The sequence below is a fragment of the Mauremys mutica genome, chromosome 14, assembly GCF_020497125.1.
Source record: "Mauremys mutica isolate MM-2020 ecotype Southern chromosome 14, ASM2049712v1, whole genome shotgun sequence".
Classification (NCBI taxonomy): domain Eukaryota; kingdom Metazoa; phylum Chordata; order Testudines; family Geoemydidae; genus Mauremys; species Mauremys mutica.
This window is the reverse complement of record NC_059085.1, coordinates 44,261,352-44,279,533: the sequence shown is the minus strand read 5'-3', so window position 1 is coordinate 44,279,533 and position 18,182 is coordinate 44,261,352. Positions and strand designations below refer to the sequence as shown.

The 18,182-nt window shown below is 50.1% G+C and overlaps 2 protein-coding genes across 4 annotated transcripts in view; one reads left to right on the top strand and one right to left on the bottom strand.

The window, feature by feature from the left end:
• Positions 1-1,502, bottom strand: part of WWP2 (WW domain containing E3 ubiquitin protein ligase 2) — an 84,940-nt gene extending 83,438 nt beyond the window's left edge. For both annotated transcript variants that reach the window (XM_044987849.1, XM_044987851.1), the window contains exon 1: positions 1,387-1,502. The gene's annotated coding sequence lies outside the window, so the exon portion shown is untranslated. The remainder of the gene's footprint in view (positions 1-1,386) is intronic.
• On the top strand, positions 1,471-12,863 carry NOB1 (NIN1 (RPN12) binding protein 1 homolog). Of its 2 annotated transcripts, none has more exons than XM_044987853.1 (9): positions 1,471-1,671; positions 3,970-4,102; positions 5,057-5,190; positions 7,597-7,668; positions 9,640-9,783; positions 9,998-10,216; positions 11,085-11,182; positions 11,745-11,889; positions 12,341-12,863. In XM_044987853.1, the coding sequence occupies exons 1-9, from the start codon at positions 1,534-1,536 to the stop codon at positions 12,413-12,415; spliced, it is 1,158 nt and encodes a 385-aa protein (XP_044843788.1). In that variant the 5' UTR covers positions 1,471-1,533; the 3' UTR covers positions 12,416-12,863. The 2 variants fall into 2 exon arrangements, with proteins under 2 accessions (XP_044843788.1, XP_044843787.1); XM_044987852.1 differs by having other exon boundaries at positions 1,492-1,671; positions 12,187-12,863.
• The last annotated feature ends 5,319 nt before the right edge of the window (positions 12,864-18,182 follow it).

Genomic DNA, 18,182 nt, shown 5'->3' with positions numbered 1-18,182 from the left:
AGCATAAGCTTTCGATCCGAAGAAGTGAGCTGTAGCCCACGAAAGCTTATGCTGAAATAAATGTGTTAGTCTCTAAGGTGCCACAAGTACTCCTGTTTTAGGACTGAGGCTCTCTCATGGAGGAACAGAGGTCAGAGTAACAGGAGACTCCTTCTGTGGGGAGGGATAGCTCAGTGGTTTGAGCATTAGCCTGTTAAATCCAGGGTTGTGAGTTCAATCCTTGAGGGGGTAATTTAGGGATCTGGGGTAAAAATCTGTCTGGGGATTGGTCCTGCTTTGAGCAGGGGGTTGGACTAGATACCTCCTGAGGTCCCTCCCAGCCCTGACACTCTATGAACTAATGCTACCCTGGCCAAAGACAGATAGAATTTGAGCCAGGAATGAAGCTCAGCAACAGATCAAGCACAATATGTGGGAAAAGAGGGCTAATGAGCATGGCAGATCCTAATTTGGCAAAATACCCACCCATGCATACTAATTAGGAAAAGCAAGTGGCAGGTAAGGTGACAGATGAGTGATTTGCTTTTGGGGTGAGGTAGAGAGCTCACCTACCACAGAGAAACAGAGGGAAAGGAGAACCCAGCTGAGATTCAAGGAGATGGAAAGGCCATGAGGCTGAGACATCAATACAACATGCTAATGCCAAGCTGCCTGTGTGTGTCCTACTCAGACTAAAGCTTTCAAATGGGACCCGCCTCACTCAGCTGCTGTTCCGTGTTCAGTGCTACCTTATCCCCATGGAGCTCAGACACCAGGACGCTCCTTTTCACTGCCCGTCAGAGAGGGTCACCGCCTCTCTATTAGCCCAGCCCTTCCTTCAGCAAAGGGCTGGGACCAAGGCTGCCTAGCAAGGCACAGCAGCCCCAAAGCCTGGCGCGGAGACTCTCCCCTGCCACCGCAAAGCCGACAGGCTGGGCGGGAGGGGGCACCACACAAACCTAACAGGGAGACCCGCGGTTCAGCAGCCCTGAGGAGCCACCGGCTGCAGGGGGAGGACACGGGACGGGACCCCAACGCCCCGGCCACTGGCGGTAGCAGAGCCGCCCCCATCGCACCGGAGGGAGCGGAAATCGCTCTGCGGCCCCCGGGATTCGGCCTTGGCCGCCGACCAGCAGCCGGTGCCGCTCTGGGCCGAGGACAGCCGGGTTAACGGCCCCTGGCTCGGCCCCTCCAGCCGGCTGGGCTGGGCGCTCCGCCCGGCTCCCAGGCCCGGGGACCCCTCCGTCCCCCGGCGGGGCGCCTAGGCCGGCCCGGGCCCGACACTCGCCGGAGCAGGAGGCCCGTGGGCGGGGAGTCGGGCCGGGCCGCCGCCGCCCCCTCCCGTGTGCCGGGCCCGGCCGGAGCGAGCTGCCCCCGGGCCCGCGCCCGCGCCCCCTCCGTATTTACCGGCGACGGCTTCGCCCCCACTTCCGGCTCCTGCGATCGCGATCATGTGACACCGGCTCCCCACCTGACTCGCAGCCCGGAAACGTGTCACGAGGGAACCATCGCTTCCGGCGCGCACCACGGCAACGAAACAGCGCCGACCCCAGCATGCACCGCGGCCCTGCAAAAACTACCGCTCCCGGCATGCCGTGGGGCAGCGCTGCGCACTGCGCGAGGGACAAGATGGCGGCGGTGGAGCATGTCGTGGCGGACGCCGGGGCCTTTCTGCGCGGGGCGCCGCTCCAGGTACCAGCGACGAGGCGGGGCCTGGGGGCCGCTCGCCCCGCGCCGGGCCTTACTGGGGAGCTCCGGAGGCGGGAACGGCCGGGCTGGGCCAGGGCCGGGCCCCGCCGTGCGGAGCTTTGGGGGCACCCAGCGCCGGGGCGGGCCCCGCCCCCGGGAACGTACCGAGGTCCAGTCTGACCCCCGGTCTCGGGGGAGCCGGGTCGGCCTGTGCCCACAGAGCCGCCGGGGCCGCTATCTGGAGAAGGGGGCGGGGTTACCCGCGGAAGCTGTTAGTCTTCAAGGTGCCACCGGACTCCTGGTTCTGACCCCGCGCAGCGCCCTGGCGAGGGGTTCCCCAGGCCGGCTGCGCCAAGAGCCCGTCCCGTGGCACTGCCCCCTCACGAGCTTACAGACCTCGGTCCCGTCCTCCGGAGCCGTCTCTTCTCCAGCCTGCACAGGCCCCGTCTTTTTAATCTCTCCTCAGGCGGAAGCTGTTCCCAACCGTAATCCTCTTTTGTTGCCCTTGTCAGACCTTTTCCAATTCCAGTGTATCTTTGTTGAGATGGGGCGACCACATCTGCACGCAGTATTCAAGGTGTGGGTGTACCATGGATTTATATAGCGGCAATATGATACTTTTCTGTCTTATTATCTATCCCTTTCTTAATGAGTCCCAGCATTCTGTTCGCTTTTTCGACTGCCGCTGCACATTGAGTGAATGTTTTATAGAACCACCCCTCAGTGACTCCAAGATCTCTTTCTTGAGTGGTAACAGCTAATTTGGACCCCATTTTTTGTATGTGTAGTTGGGATTATGTTTTCCAATGTGCATTACTTTACATTTATCAACACTGAATTTCATCTGCCATTGTCCGCCATTTTGTTGCCCACTCATCCAGTTTAGTGAGATCCCTTTGTAACTCTTAGCTAAGTCCACAGCAGACTGCAGTCTTGAGTATTTCTATGTCATCTGCAAACTTTGCAAACTCACTGTTTATCCCTTTTTACAGACCCCTGGGGCACCCCACTATTTACTTCTCTCTGTTCTGAAAACTGACCATTTATTCCTACCTTTTGTTTCCTGTTTCTTAACCAGGTACTGATCCATGAGAGGACCTTCCCTCTTATCCCATGACTACTTATTTTGCTTAAGAGCCTTTGGTGAGAAACCTTGTCAAAGGCTTTCTGAAAGTACACTATATCCACTAATCACCCATGTCCCCATGTTTGTTGACCCTCTCAAAGAATTCTAAGGCCTGATCTACACTGGGGGGATGGGGCGAATCGATCTAAGTTACGCAACTTCAGCTATGTGAATAACTTAGCTGAAGTTGACGTACTTAGACCTACTCACCGCAATATCTTCATTGCAGTGAGTCAACTGCTGCTCCCCCATTGACTTTGCTTGCGCCTCTCACGGCAGTGGAGTGCAGGAGTCAACGGGAGAGCGCTCGAGGGTCAATGTATTGCATCTAGACTAGACACGATAAATCGACCCCCTCTGAATCGATCGCTGCCCACCAAACCAGCGGGTAGTATAGACATGTCCAAAGAGATTGATGAGGCATGACTTCCCTTTACAAAAGGCATGTTGACTCTTCCCCAACAAATAATGTTCATATATGTTTCTGATAATTGTGTTCTTCATTATAGCTTCAATCAAGTTGTCTGGTACTGAAGTTAGGCTTACCGGCCTGTAATTGCCAGGATCGCCTCTGGAGCCTTTTTTTAAACATTGGTATCACATTACTTATTCTCCAGTCATCTTGTACACATGTCAAGTATCAGAGGGGTAGCCATGTTAGTCTGGATCTGTACAAGCAGCAAAGAGTCCTGTGGCACCTTATAGACTAACAGACGTATTGGAGCATGAGCTTTCATGGGTGAAGACCCACTTCGTCGAAGGCTGATGCAAAGAATTCATTTAGCTCTCCCCATTCATGCTGTTAATCTACTCCCCACTCCACCCAGGACAGCAGAATAGTCAGTTTTTACTTTTGTTTCTAATCACTTCAGAAGGGCCTGCTCCTTTAGTGCCTTGATCATCCAGTGGCCCCACCAAGACTCTGTCTTTCTGTCTCAGGCAGTGGCTACAGAGCAGGGGAGCCAGGTAGCCCCTCTCCCATCTGTGGGGCAGGGGGAGGTTGGGGTGTTTCAGCACCTGGCTCCATGGGATGGGCACTGTTTATGGGGCTGCTTTGGAACCACACTGTGCTGTCTGTGGGGATGGGCATCCCCATGTGCCTTCTGGCCTTGGAATCAGAGTCAGTTGTCTGTCTGCTCCTAATATCAGGAATTCTTGTGTGTGTCATACAACAGGACTTCGGTAGAAACGTTTACACTGTTAAGGAGGTGGTCAGTGAAATCCGGGATAAGGAAACCAGGAGGCGATTGGCCGTGCTGCCCTATGAGCTTCACTTCAAACAGCCCTTCCCTGAGTACGTTAAACTAGGTAAGTGAGCTGGCCTCGGGGACAACTAGCAGAGCGTTAGCTTAGCTGCCAGCTGCTAACTCAGTGTTCTTCTGCCTGTCCTGGCACTTGTACAGCTTTTCGCTGAATAGGTTGGTTTTTTTGGTCATAGGAAGCGTGCCTGGATTCTGTTAACCATAGCCTTAGAGCAACTGTCAGGAGGAAAGCCCCATTCCTTTATTAACTCCTGCTCCTGTGATTGAAACAAATAATTTTAAGAGTCCCAACATACTCTCACCCTTCATGCTGTTAATCTACCTCCCACCCCGGACAGCCAAATAGGCTGGTTTTACTTCTGTTTCTAATCACTTTTGCTTAGTTCTCATGCAGTAGCACAAGGCTGTGGTGTTTGGGTTGAAATCCCTCTGGGAGAAAGTTAGCATTCAAATAAAACTATTCTTATGGAATTTATTTCAGACATTCCACAGAGGGGATCATTGTCACATCTCAATGATTCTAGTGGCGGTAATGGATGAGGAGAGGCATGACAGATTGTAGGAGTCTTTGATCTGCTACTACTAAAACCTACATCTTGAGCCTAAAACAACCTTATTGTCACTTTTCAAGAGAAAAGTGATACTACGTCTGGATTCTTTCCAAATATTCTTGAGCTCAGCAGATAAATGCTCTTTGATTGTGTAGCTCTACGTCAAAGGGTCTGTGCCACTTTGAGGCCTACAAGAAAAGCTTTTAGGGTGAGATTTAAAGAGAAAATGCCCTTAAGAGGGTGAGGGCTATGGGAAGAATTCTCACTAGAGGGGAATGGCTCAAGTGAAAGAGCAGCCTATACAGGTACCCCTACCCAACCTCTGTATTTTGTATTTTTCTGAAAGTTCCAATTGCCTCTGAAAGCGCTCATCAGTATACACGTGTCTGCTAACCGTTGGATTCGCCCTGGTGGAATCCCCCAATGACGGCACTCTCCCTTTGTTATAGTGACAGAATTTTCAAAAAAGACGGGTGACTACCCTAGTCTGTCAGCCACAGATCTTCAGGTGCTAGCCCTGACCTACCAGTTGGAAGCAGAGACTGTTGGGGTGGCTCATCTGAAGACAGAGCCAGAAAAAAAGGTAAACTCCCCTGGAGTGACAGACCCAATCCACTACCCTAGTGCTGCATAGGTCCTTCAGGATTACTCCCTTCATGAGTGAATAGGCTTTTCAAAGGTGTTTGGTGAGGGTGTATAGTCGTGAGAAAAGCGAGGGGGATGTTTAATCCCAATTCTTGATGTAAAATTCAGTCTGCATCTACTGTCATGGCCTGGTGCCATGTCACCTTTTTGTCTGGTCTCCAAAAAGCTCTTCTGGTTTTAAGAAATATCTGACTACATTAGAGAACTTAGGTAAAATATTACATCTGATTACACAATGTAATCAGACCAGTTTCAATTCATGGAGGATAGGTCCATCAGTGGCTATTAGCCAGGATGGAGTCCCTAGCCTCTGTTTGCCAGAAGCTGGGAACGGATCACTTGATGATTAACTGTTCATTCTCTCTGGGGCACCTGGCATCGGCCACTGTCTGAAGACAGGCTACTGGACCAGATGGACCTTTGGTCTGACCCAGTTTTTATGTTGTTAATTTTTGGTCATTTCAAAATGTGTCAGCAAGTATGTCTGTAACAATACAGACAACAAAAAAATTCAGAAAATGTTTGACAAATAGATTCCTTATTAGGCGTATTCATACAGAACTTTGGGTAATAATTCATTTAAACTACAATGCAGAAACGTATTTCCCACACCCCCCAGAAGCAGTGCAAGGCTGGGAAGAGTCAGGGTAACAGGGGAGATAGAGAGGGAAGTAAATTGCTGAGAAGGAGCCTGGGTGTGAACTTGGAGGGTTGTTGGGTGGGAAATGTATGGAGCAGGTTTTTTGGGGGGTGGGGAGGGACTGTTAGGGAGCTTCTCCCATGCAGACCCTGGCTGACCCCTAGGGCTGGTCTACACTAGGGGGGGTATCGATCTAAGATACACAACTTCAGCTACATGAATAGCGTAGCTGAAGTCGAAGTATCTTAGATCGATTTACCTCAGGTCCTCACGGTGCGGGATCGATGTCCGCGGCTCCCCCATCGACTCCGCTACCGCCGCTTGCTCCCATGGAGTCGATGGGGAGACGCGATATCGATCCCCGATAAATCGATCGCTACCCACCAATAGGGTGGGTAGTCTGAATGTACCCCAAGTCTCAGATTCAGACATCCACTCTCCCCCTCCCTTTGTGGCTCTACCCCATCCCCATCTGTCTGTACCCCAACCCAGCCACCCTCTGTCTCTATGTAGTTCTGCATCCCCACCCCCATCACCATGTGGCCCTGCACCTCCCTCCGACCTTGGCCCTATGCCTCCACTCCCATTCAGTCTGTGCCCCAGTCTGTCCTCCCCCATTACCCCTTATGAGCCCCAGTCTGACCATTTCCCCCTCCCCGTCCACAGCACTCCACAGCCCCCGTCTTCTGACCTGGCCTGCTGCAAAGGCGGCTCTGCAGACTCTCTCTTTCCCCTAGCTGGCTGGGAGCTGCTGCTGTGTTCTATTGGCACAGCACCCTCTGGTGGGCAAAAGGCAGAACAGCAGCAACTTTTCAGCAGAAATTTTTTCTGTGCAAAAAAATTAAAAAGAAGCATGGCTTATTAATTATGCACACATGCAGTGGCACAGAATTCCCCCAGGAGTAATCTAATCAACTTGCATTAAAAGAATGTAAAACTCAAACACTCGAGTTAGGACATGCCAGAATTAAAATTGTGCCCCCATGTGATTATCTATTGTTATACATTCTCTAATTCCATGATCATGTACTATTTTTTTTCCCCATAGCCCAGGTGAACAAACAGCTTGCAGCATTGGCCCCATGGCTATAGTCCCCTATCCTTCCTCCAAATAATTCCAGTTTCTATAAAATGTATAGATCAAAAAATTAAATAATTATGATGCATGTAAACAGCTGTCAGTTAATAAACTATGGAATCACAAAGATTTACCTGTTAGAAGCCTGTCACTTTTTATGACCACACTACAGGTAATATCTACACCACCACTCTGGCTCCTTTATACTGGATGAAAGAGCAGAGCTACATAAACCCCAGATTTGGCCCAGAGTGGATTCACAAGGTGTGCCCCCCATCTCCACCCCCACACTCCATCCCTCACCTGCAAGTTCTGGGGCACAGCTTATGAACCAAGTTGCCTTGTAGTGTAAACATTACGTAGTTGAGAGATCCTGGGGACTGAACACGAAGCTGTAACAGTTTGTTTCCAGCCATCGGTTAAAGCGCAGTCAGCTGCCTGCTAGTCAACACCTTCCATTCTGGCTTGGAAAACAGTTAAAGTCAACTAAGCTCCATTGTTGGAGGGGTTTGTAGAGATGCCCCAGGCTGTCCCTGTGTTGCTGGCTTAGGAACTAGCCCAGGGTGGCTCTAGTCGTACATTCTGCTCTGCCTGCCAAACTCACCGTTACTCTTAATCCCCTGCAGGTTCATCTGAGCTCCACCATACAGCATCCAGAGGCTCCTGTTCATGTTGCTGGGTTCCACCTGCCTTCCAAGGTAACTGTTTGCATTAGCTATGGTAGTGGTCTTGTATCCTCCGATGAAAGGTGCTAGCATGGGGGAAAAAGAGCCTTCCACACTTTTGAAGGCTCAGCCTCTCCTGTGGGGTAGGTAGAGATCTTTGTATCCTGGGGAAACTGAGGCAGAGGGCGGTTCAGGACTTGTCCAGAAATCTCACAAGTCAATTGCAGAATATACTCCTTGGGGGATTCTGCACCAAAAATCCAAAGTTCTGCAAAAAAAATTCTGCATATTTTATGTCAAAATAATGCAATATAATCACACCAGTTTCAATTGTTTTGGTAATTTATTTAAACTACAGTACAGAAAAAACTAACTAGTCAGCATTTGCTAAACACAGGAAAGTTAAGTCAAACACTTGGTGACCAATTCCAGGATTGTAACTGGAATGCAGGGTTTTTCATTTAAATTACATTACAGAACACCAAACAGCCAAAAAAAGTCAAATTGCTCAGACTTTCATACATGAAAGTCATACAGTTTTGCAAATCATTGGCCTGGACCTGGCTGGGTACTTTGGGAAGGGCTTGGTTTTGATTGTCCTGACATTTTGACTGTTTAAGTGTTTTATTTGCCCAAAGTCCTTTTTTTTCCTTTTTCTTTTTTTTAAATGGGTAAGTAAAATAAATCCTGAGCTGTAATCTAACCCCACTGTGCCACTTTGGCACAGGAAAAAAGCAAGAAAGCCCATAGACTTTCCTAGCTGAGGATTCCCTTACTGCAGTGGTTCGCAAACTAACAACCTGTGAACGCCTTTCACTAAAATGTCAAGTCTCACGAACCCTCCCCTAAAAATGAATATTTCCAGGGATTTTCTCGTTTGCCTGAGTATAAATTATAAAAGCAGTGATCTTGGAAATATAAAATTTGTTTTTATGACATGCTTATTACACACTATTTATTAAGTGTCCCTGGTCTCTGTTTGCCAGAAGGTGGGAATGAGTGACAGGGGATGGATCACTTGATGATTCCCTGTTCTGTTCATCCCCTCTGGGGCACCTGGCACTGGCCACTGTCGGCCGACAGGATACCAGGCTAGGTGGCCCCTTGGTCTGACCCAGTAGGGCCATTCTTATGTTCTTACTTATAATTACAGTATTTTTATTACATTATGAAAATGGCAAGATCTTTCTTCCAAGATCTCACTTTTGTAGCTTGTATCATTTTGAATAAGCCTGTTATAAGACAAGGCTCCTGTTTCATCAAGGAGTATCAGATGTGAAACAGCAGGAAGATATTTAAGAAGCCAACTCAAAGAGTTCCTCCTACACACGCATTCAGGTCTTTAGCAGTCCAGACAAACAACACACGTTACAACAAAGCTTAAACTTCTTCATAATAACTTTAAAAACAAGACTAGCTGCCTGTTTAATTTTAAAAACAGCAAAAAATATCCACCTCCCTTTCCATTTCTTATAAGGAGTCTTGAAGTTTAAATCTCATCAGTGTGATAGACATGCTTGCTTTGATCCTCTTAGCTCTTGGAAGTCCAGGGGCTCCGGGCTGCTGGCCCCGTGCTGCCCAGGGTCCCTAGGGACAGCTCTGTCTGCCATTAGGGAATCCCTGCCCCGATAACCCCCTGTAACATTGTGAACCCCATTTTGGGAATCACTGCCTTACTGTCCTTTATAATAAGGCTCCACATCACTCTGGCAATGTAGGGGCCTTAACATTTGCACAGGTTTTATGCTCCTGGGGGAATTGACTGAGAATGGGAACAGTTAACTAACAATAGGAACATTAACCATGTTACTACATAGGCACATTCATTTGTGTCTCTAGCCTGCGGTGCATAATAAAGCCCTACCCTTCGATGCCGAGGAGCTGCAGTCAGAGAGGGACAGAGTTGGCACACACTTACACCCAGCCCCACGCCCTCCCCCAGTGATCAACCATGCAGGCACTTTCCTGTGTCCCACTAACTTACTTCTATTTGTTCAAACCTAGTCCAAGCACCTGGAGGAAGATGCGTGTCTGTCTGCATCTGAAAGTGGCCTGCGTGCAGCAGCAGAGGAGAGGCCAGAGTTCGGCTCCTTCCTGTACTGGAGGAACCCTCTGCCCAGCATTGAAGGGGCCTTGCAGGAGCTGCAGGTGAGAGGCAGCGTGCGCTCTTTAATTCCCTAGTCTTTGCCCAACTCATTTCAGCTGTTGCCTCCTTGCTCCCTGGTTTCTGTGGATTCTCTTGCTGGCTCACTCCTGTCTAGCTTTGTGGCTGTTAGGTTGGTGCCCCCTTCTCTGGCATCACTCATCTCGCCTGCCTAGGTGCTGTATAGGCCACACTGACCGAGTGTCTCTCACCTTCCAGAAAGCTGACACCGTTTCCATTAGCCCAGAGGTACCGGCGCGTCTCCAGTCTGGGGAGGATCAGGAAAGTGCTGGGGAGGATGGAAGTGAAGGGGACAGTGATGACGATGAAGGCTGGATAACTCCCAACAACATCAAACGGATCCAGCAGGGTATGGGGCATGGCGATGCTTCTGCCAACGTGCAGGTCGGCTGCGTGACCACAGACTTTGCCATGCAGGTAAGGAGTGACTGTGAGAATGGGATGAATGGGAGCCAAAGCAGCAGGGCTTCTGCAAAGGGAAGATTCTGCCTCTGCTGGACATCACTGAGCAAGTCAGCAAAAGAACGGATAAAGGAGGAGAGCGAGGGCATGTAATTCATTAGGGCTTTCCAAACCAGCAAAGTGCCTGGGTCTGACACTGGCTTGGGCAGAAAGGGCAGGAATCAATGGTCAGTTTTTAACATGGAGTCAGTGGAGACGCTAAAGCCCCCTGCACAAGAGTGGAATGCCAGAAAGATCTGCACTCGACTGCCCTGTGATGCACTTGCCTGCACAATGAGAAAAGGGGCGAACAAAGGCTGTCCCCTACTGCAGATGACATTTCAGTTAGTCGGCTCTAGAGAAGAGATGGGCCCTACCCAAGCTGGGTAAATAGAGTCAATGTCTGGTTTTAGGGCATAAAATAACCTCCAACTAATAGGGGTTAGGAAGAGTCAGACACCCCCATGGGCAGTTTATTGCATAAATTGCCCAACACCAGGTTTCTTGAACTTTCTTCTGCTGCAGCAGGTACTGGCCTCAGAGAGGTTCCTGGCCTAGATGGACCCCTGTGGACTCTGTCTACACTGTGGTTACAAGACTCCAAGGTTGCAGTCAGTGTCTTCAGCTGTACTGGGGAGCAATAGTGCCTCACCCCTGCTTTAGCCACACAACTCCTCCCAGAACTGTCTTTAGGCCATCCACAAAGCTGGTTCTGTCTCGGAGGCCTGCCATCTGCTACAATTCTGTCAATGTGCATTGTTTGTAGGTTGATTGGTGCCTCTAAGAGCTGCCTGGAGGTTCCTCCTACAGGGTTTTCCCCCATGGCTGTTCCTTCTCCTTGCAGAATGTTCTGCTCCAGATGGGTCTCCATGTGCTGGCAATGAATGGCATGCTGATCCGGCAAGCCAGAAGCTACATCTTACGCTGTCATGGCTGCTTCAAGTACGTGTCACAAGCATCGGAACCTGCCAGTGAAGAGCAGCATCACTTTAGCCAGGGAGGTGTTGTGGGGTCATTGGTGCTTAGACAGCTGAGTGGTGCAATATAAATGTTAAATAACACAGCTGCGTGCAGACAGGGAGAAGCTTTCCCAAGAAAATTAAGCCCCAGAATCTCAGTCCTAACCAGTACTATCCCCTCTTAGTCCTGGGCTTCCTCTGGGCAGGGACTGCCGCTTTATCCAATTGTGTGGAGGAGTATATTTGGGGGATAAATGCCTGTCCTGGGTTAAGTTGGGACTCAACAAACTCATTCAGATTGTGACCTAGATCCTGAGACTCCAGTAATGAAAAACAGGTGCATGAAGCCAGCGCATCACCTAGCTCCAGGGGTTGCCTTCCTCTTTCTGGATCTTGTGCACAGGGGCCTGGCTCCGTCCTCTCTTAACAGGGTTTGGGACGTTGAGCCCAGACCGGCTGGTTGCTAGAATCCTGCTTGTGGAGAGTGCTGCAGCCTGTGGAGCCACCCTGTGATACTGGAGCATTGAACCACTTCTGTTTTCTAGGACAACGTCCGACATGACCAAGGTCTTCTGTCCGCACTGTGGCAACAAGACACTGAAAAAGGTTGCAGTAAGCGTGGGCGCTGATGGCACCATCCACATGCACTTGTCTCGCAACCCAAAAGTCCTGAATACACGAGGGCTTCGGGTGAGTAGCTCATCAGTGGGACTTAGGCACAACATGCTGGCTGGTCTGCTGTCATGACACAGCCTAGTAGTAATAGCAGTGTTGAGTCAGAGCACCTGGTCTCTTGTTAATGGCTTGGGGATGTTTTCACACCCCTGTGGTGAAACAATACAGGGGTTTGTTTCACTTGTGCTATGACTTGTTGGCATGGAAGGAGTTTCTCAGATTAAGACCAACAGGGACCAGGCCGGCCTCCATCTAGTGTCCTGGCTTTGTAAGGGGACTCTGCTCCTTAACGACTCTTACTCTCTCCCGCAGTACTCGCTGCCCACTCCCCAAGGGGGGAAACACGCCAGCAACCCCCACTTGGCTGAGGACCAGCACTTTCCTCAGCAGCGGCTTTCCCGGAAAGCAAGGCAGAAAACCAATGTCTTTGACCCGGATTACATTGCAGGGGTTTCTCCCTTCGCAGAAAACGACATCTATAGCCGTGCAGCCAACCTGCAGATCCGGGATGCAGCTCTGGGTGCGGGCCGGCGGCGCATGAATCCCAACGCAGCGACCAAAAAGTTTGTGAGGAAGAGATGAAGGGGAGGGGACCCCGCTGTGATCTGGCTGCATCATGAGGAAAGGGCTGTTGACTCAGGGCAATAAGCAATGCCACATTTTCATGTCTGGTCTCAGAAGGATAAGAATTGTCACAGGGCAATTCCAAAGCTTGCTGTGCTGGCTGGATTCAGAGGGGGTTTGGGCCACTGCTTCTATGCTCAGCCAGCCATCTAACGAGCCAGGAGACACCTGTGGCTGAGCAGCAGCATTGAGCCTGGTAAGTGATTAGCTGAGATGAGGATGCAGAGCTGCAGGAGGAAAGAAGGTGGGACTTCATCAAACTGGATCTGGAACACAAACCTGGCTGTTATCCACTCCTGCTGCTTCTCCCAAGCTGTATAACCACGCCTGGCACTTCAGCATTTTTAATAAAGAAGGGAATTGCATTCCATGTGTTTCACTTCAAGTGGAAAAGGGCCTGGAGCTGTTGGCTATACTCCAATAAGGTGCAGGCAAAATGTGTGTGGACTGAACCAGCTGTGGGAAGTAGTAAAGGGTAGAACTGGGCCCCGTATTGGCCCTTCCCTGAAGATGCTGGAAATGCATCGTGTCTGATGTACACGTGGTCCTTGTTACGGATCCCCTACCACTGACAATGAGGCACAAGGGGCCTGCTGGTCATGGTAGCACAAGTGCCCATGCTGTTGCTGGAGCCAGTGAGTGCAGCAGGAGGCAGCCACATGCTTTTCCATGACTTGCGGCTCCCAGCTGTGAGCTGCTGAGATACTTTGATGCTGGAGGGTTAGGGGGTGACAGCTTCTCTTGGTGCTGGCTGGGCCACCTATCCCCCCCCGACAGTTAAGCGTTGCATGCACACACCCGGGCAGCTTGCCTACACTCTGTACACACAGCGTAGGATGGACAATAGCCACCCATCCCATTGGGCCTGCATTGCCACAGCAGCAACCTCACCCCATACCCAGGGGCAGAAGCTGGGTGCTGACATAGTCTGTTCCTTCATAGTATCAGAGGGGTAGCCGTGTTAGTCTGGATCTGTAAAAGCAGCAAAGAATCCTGTGGCACCTTATAGACTAACAGACGTTTTGCAGCATGAGCTTTCGTGGGTGAATACCCACTTCTTCAGATGTTCCTTCATATTTACCCTTGACACAATAACATCTTAAAATAAACACTCAGCAAGTAGCCCTAGACAGTGAGAGTGGAGCAAACAGCTGCACCAGCATCATAAGCAGCCAGAACCTCAGGAACCTGTTATAAAGCCATTGGCTCCCTTCCCTGGAGAGCTTCCTGCAAATTAGGCAAAAGGTCCATATTCAGGTAGAGCAGGGCTTGGAGACTCACCCGGTTCTGCTGCAGTGGGACGGCTGGGAATGGGCTGAGTGGTTGAGGGAAATAAAGGCTGTGCCTGCGTAAAACCCTGGGGAGAGGTTTTGACACTGAGTGCCCAGAACCAAGGCTCCCTCTTACCCCTGTCCCAGCGAAAGCCACATGCTGGTGCTAATCTGGGTATTAGCCCCCGCCAGCCCAGTCTGTTAACCACCCAACTGCTCTTCTCAGGCTGCTTCTAGCATAGTCCCTACCTTGCCCTGCAGGTTAACACTGTGTACCCCAGTCCCCACCTCCTCAGAAACATCCCCATATGGTTCCCAGCCCGTCTGTGGACGATCAGGGTATTGACCCGGGCAGCTGTCCCGGAGGGGGGATGCACCCACAAGCAGAATGGAACACAGCCCTGTAACGCAGTGAAAACAAATCTAAGTTTATTAACAACGGTTAAGGCATACAACATAGTGAGCAAGGACAATAAGAACAGATTACAGATAAAACACAAAGGTATAACGTGCTTCTAGTCTAAACAGGCTAAGCCCTTGTTGAAAGGAATCTTTCTGACCCAACTGTCCTTTGTGGTGCTTTCAGCCAAACCCTGCTTGAGATCCCATTGTCATTCATGTAATCACACTGCCCAGCTACTCCCTGGCTGCAGGACAAAGCAAGACTCCTTGTGCCTTCCTCTGATACCCCAAGTTCATTGTCTTTGCAGCCCAGAGACAATTTAGCCTCTGGTGTCTTCCCATGTTGACTTGAAATGCAAATGTAGCTATCAGTGTGTTCTTATGACTTGCAGTGCTTCATTTAAGCAGGGGCAAGTGAATAGACATGGTTGGTCTGGTAGAAACGTGTGTGTCAACTGTGCCTGGTTACATCATTTAAAACATTTTTAGTGGCTACACAACTCCTTACACACCACCCATCCATACATCTTGCAATGCCTAGGATGAGGAGTGTGTCACTAGCTTTCATTTGATACCTTACAAGACACTAGTTATGGATAAATACCAGGAACTAGTGTGGCAAGTTTGTCAGGTCTGATAGGAGTTGCTCTTACACAGGGGTGGCCAACCTGTGGCTCCGGAGCCAATGCGGCTCCTTGTCTAGGCGCTGGGGCTGGAGCTACAGGGGCCAACTTTCTAATGAGCCGGGGGGGGTGCTCACTGCTCAACCCCTGGCTCTGCCACAGGCCCTGCCCCCCACTGCACCCCTTCCAGCCCCCTCCCCTGAGCCTGCTGGGCCCTTACTCCCCCCCCCAACCTCCTGCACACCACAAAACAGCTGATTGGGAGGGTGGGGGACAGCTGCCAGTGGGCGGGAGGTGCTCGGAGCAGGGGGGGAAGAGTTGATGTGGCTCTTTGGCAATGTACATTGTAAATTCTGGCTCCTCAGGCTCAGGTTGGCCACCCCTGGTCTTACAGACCAGTGAACCACTTGCCAGCTGGCAGTGAGGGGTTCTGTGGGTCACAGAAGTTCCTAAATGCCCTCGTTCTTTAAAAATGGCTGCTGGCCACTGACTGGCAGCAGCGTGAACTCTCAGGAGGTTCTCCTGCTCAGCATCTTCACTGAAGTGCGTGTCCTTTTTCTGTGAGCTAGCGGCTGCAAGGTGTCACTTCCTCTCAAGGAGACCTGCAAGCCAGCACAACTAAGCTGTGGTGTAGGGATGGCTGGATACGCCTGCCTGGAGCTGGGGAACATTCCCCCTCCCGCATCGTTCTGCAACAAGGGAGGTAGAATCCAATTAAAGGTCAGTTGTGCTGCAGTTTGCCTCCGCGACTTCAGATGAAGCTTGTTAACGAAATTGCCTCTAATGAACTGTTAACAAGTTTGGCATAAAGCCCAATGAGATGTGTGATGCTCACAGCTCTGTTGCTTCTAATGGGGAGAAGGAAGCCAATAAATACCAAATTGAAGAGTGAACTAACTTAAAATGCATTGAAATCTCAGCCAGAGGCTCTGGGTGCCATGGCAGTATTTTAAATCCTAATGAGCATTAGATTAAATGGGCCTGATGCCTGCCGGGAAGGCACAGACTGGAGAGGCATGGAATAAAGTCAATGTATATTGGCTTCCAGCTGCTCTCTCCTTCCTCACAGCACAGTGTTCACAGGCTCTCCCTCCCATTAACTGCTGCTTAAAATACAAACAAGCAGCACAAAGGTGCTTTATCAGACAAACAGCTCAAGGAACCGCACTGAAAAGCAGCACACAGAACAAAGCAGGTCTCCATGGAGCAGAAAGGAGGTTACCTTCATGCAGGGATTCTCAAACGGGGTCAGGACCCCTCAGGGGGTTGCGAGGTTATGACCTGGGGGTCACAAGCTGTCAGCCTCCACCCTAAACCCCGCTTCACCTCCAGCATTTATAATAGTGTTAAATATAAAGATTTATAAGGGGTGGGGGTGTCCCACTCAGAGGCTTGCAAAACAAACTCACCCAGGCTGCAGCCCAGCTGGCTTTACAGGCTCTCGCTCAGGTCTCCCTGCCTGGAGCGCTTTCCCCACGACTCTTCGGCTTCTCCCCTGCTGGCTTGGGGCCCTACACGAGCCTTCTGGCTCCCTACAGCATCTCCAGGCCTAGCTGCAGCCTCCTGAGCTCGCCCTTTTACTGCAACTTCATGCTCTGTTTGTTCTGGGAGTAGCTGGTTCAACCCAGGTGTGGCCCCATCCTGTAATCAAGGCTGTTTTAGGCTCTCCAGGCCATGGGACATGCCATGGCCTGTGTTACTGAGGAGGTCAGGCACTAGATCACGCAGGGGCCCGTCTGGCCTTGGACTCTGCTGCAGCTCTGCTCTAGACAGGGGCAGTACAGAGGCTCTAATCAATGTTTGTTACGTTGCCAGATGGACATTATTAGTAAAGCTAGAGACTATACGGATTAGTTCACAAATGAGGTGGCTACGGCCCTGGCTAAAAGGGAGACAAGTTGTGCTGAAAGGGGAACCATTGGCTAGAGCGAAGTCACCAGGAGACCGCCTCACGGAGCGGTTGTGATGGTATCCTCGGAACTGGGGTACTGCTGGGCCCCTTAACTCTCCAACCTGGGCTGTCTCTCACAATGCATTGCTACTGGCAAGCAGCAAACTCCTCCAGGTGCTATTATCACTCAGCATAACAGCATGTGGAGCCCAGCTAGATTGCATGAATGCTCCCTGAGCCACTCATGACTCACACAGAGAAAGACACAAGCAAATCTCCCAAGCCCCCATCTTTGCACCCCTGGAATATACAATCTTGCCCTGGTCAGAAGCCTGACCCCAGTATAAGTTTGTTATCCAGTCCACCCCTCCCATGATGCGGAGAGGGACACACACCAGCCTGTAAACTGAGGTGAGATTACCCAAGCACTTCAACCCAAACATGCTGTTTTAGGTAAACTATAAAACAGATTTATTAACGTCAGAAAGATCGATTTTAAGTGATTATAAGTGGTATGCACAAAAGGTTAGAGATAGTTATCAAAGAAAAGAAAAGGTAAATGTTCAGTCTAAATCTTAAGCCTTATTAGACTAGGCAGGATTTGGATCAAGCAGTTTTTCTCACCCCACTGGATGTTGCAGGTAGGTTATAGTTCTTAATACACAGGCTTCCCCTTTCAGCCTGGGACCAGTCTCCTCCGTTCAGGTCTTTGTCATCCCAGCATTCGTTGCTTCCAGCATTGGTGGGGGAAGAGAAAGGCCCAAGCATGATGCCACTGTCCCCTATTTTATATCCTCAGTCCATGTGCCTGGAAAACACCAGCCCAGACATGTCCCGGTGGGCTTTGCTGAGTCATAGGGTTGAGCAATCCCCCATTGTGTGAGGCTTCTTTTACAGAATTGTAAATCCCTTATTTACAACTCCCCTGCTGATTAATAGTCGTTTAACACCCTCCTAGGAGGGTTACCTCCTTTATTGTCACTGGAGGACTGGCAGTAGACGACTCTCAAACTTACAGCATACTCCTGTAACAACCACAGAGTAAAATCTCATCACTTCATACACACTAACGATATACATATTTTGACAGAATGGGTTTCAGCAGATCATGACCTTTCATATGATATCTTCCATGGCATGCTTTGTATGAAATATACCAGGGGTCGGCACCCTTTCAGAAGTGGTGTGCCGAGTCTTCATTTATTCACTCTAATTTAAGGTTCCGCGTGCCAGTCATACATTTTAACCTTTTTAGAAGGTCTCTTTCTAGAAGTCTATAATATATAACTAAACTATTGTTTTATGTAAAGTAAATAAGGTTTTAAAAATGTTTAAGAAGCTTCATTTAAAATTAAATTAAAATGCAGAGCCCCCCGGACCAGTGGCCAGGACCCGGGCAGCGTGAGTGCCACTGGAAATCAGCTCGCGTGCCGCCTTCAGCACGTGTGCCATAGGTTGCCTACCCCTGAAATATACCATAATTCTATTACAGGGGTG

Excerpts from the sequence above, each read along its gene's own strand:
- NOB1 (XM_044987852.1), top strand. The coding sequence starts at position 1,534 with ATGCACCGCGGCCCTGCAAAAACTACCGCTCCCGGCATGCCGTGGGGC. Across the intron at positions 7,669-9,639 it reads GGTTCCACCTGCCTTCCAAG|TCCAAGCACCTGGAGGAAGA; the intron begins GTAACTGTTTGC and ends GTTCAAACCTAG. Across the intron at positions 10,217-11,084 it reads CCACAGACTTTGCCATGCAG|AATGTTCTGCTCCAGATGGG; the intron begins GTAAGGAGTGAC and ends TTCTCCTTGCAG.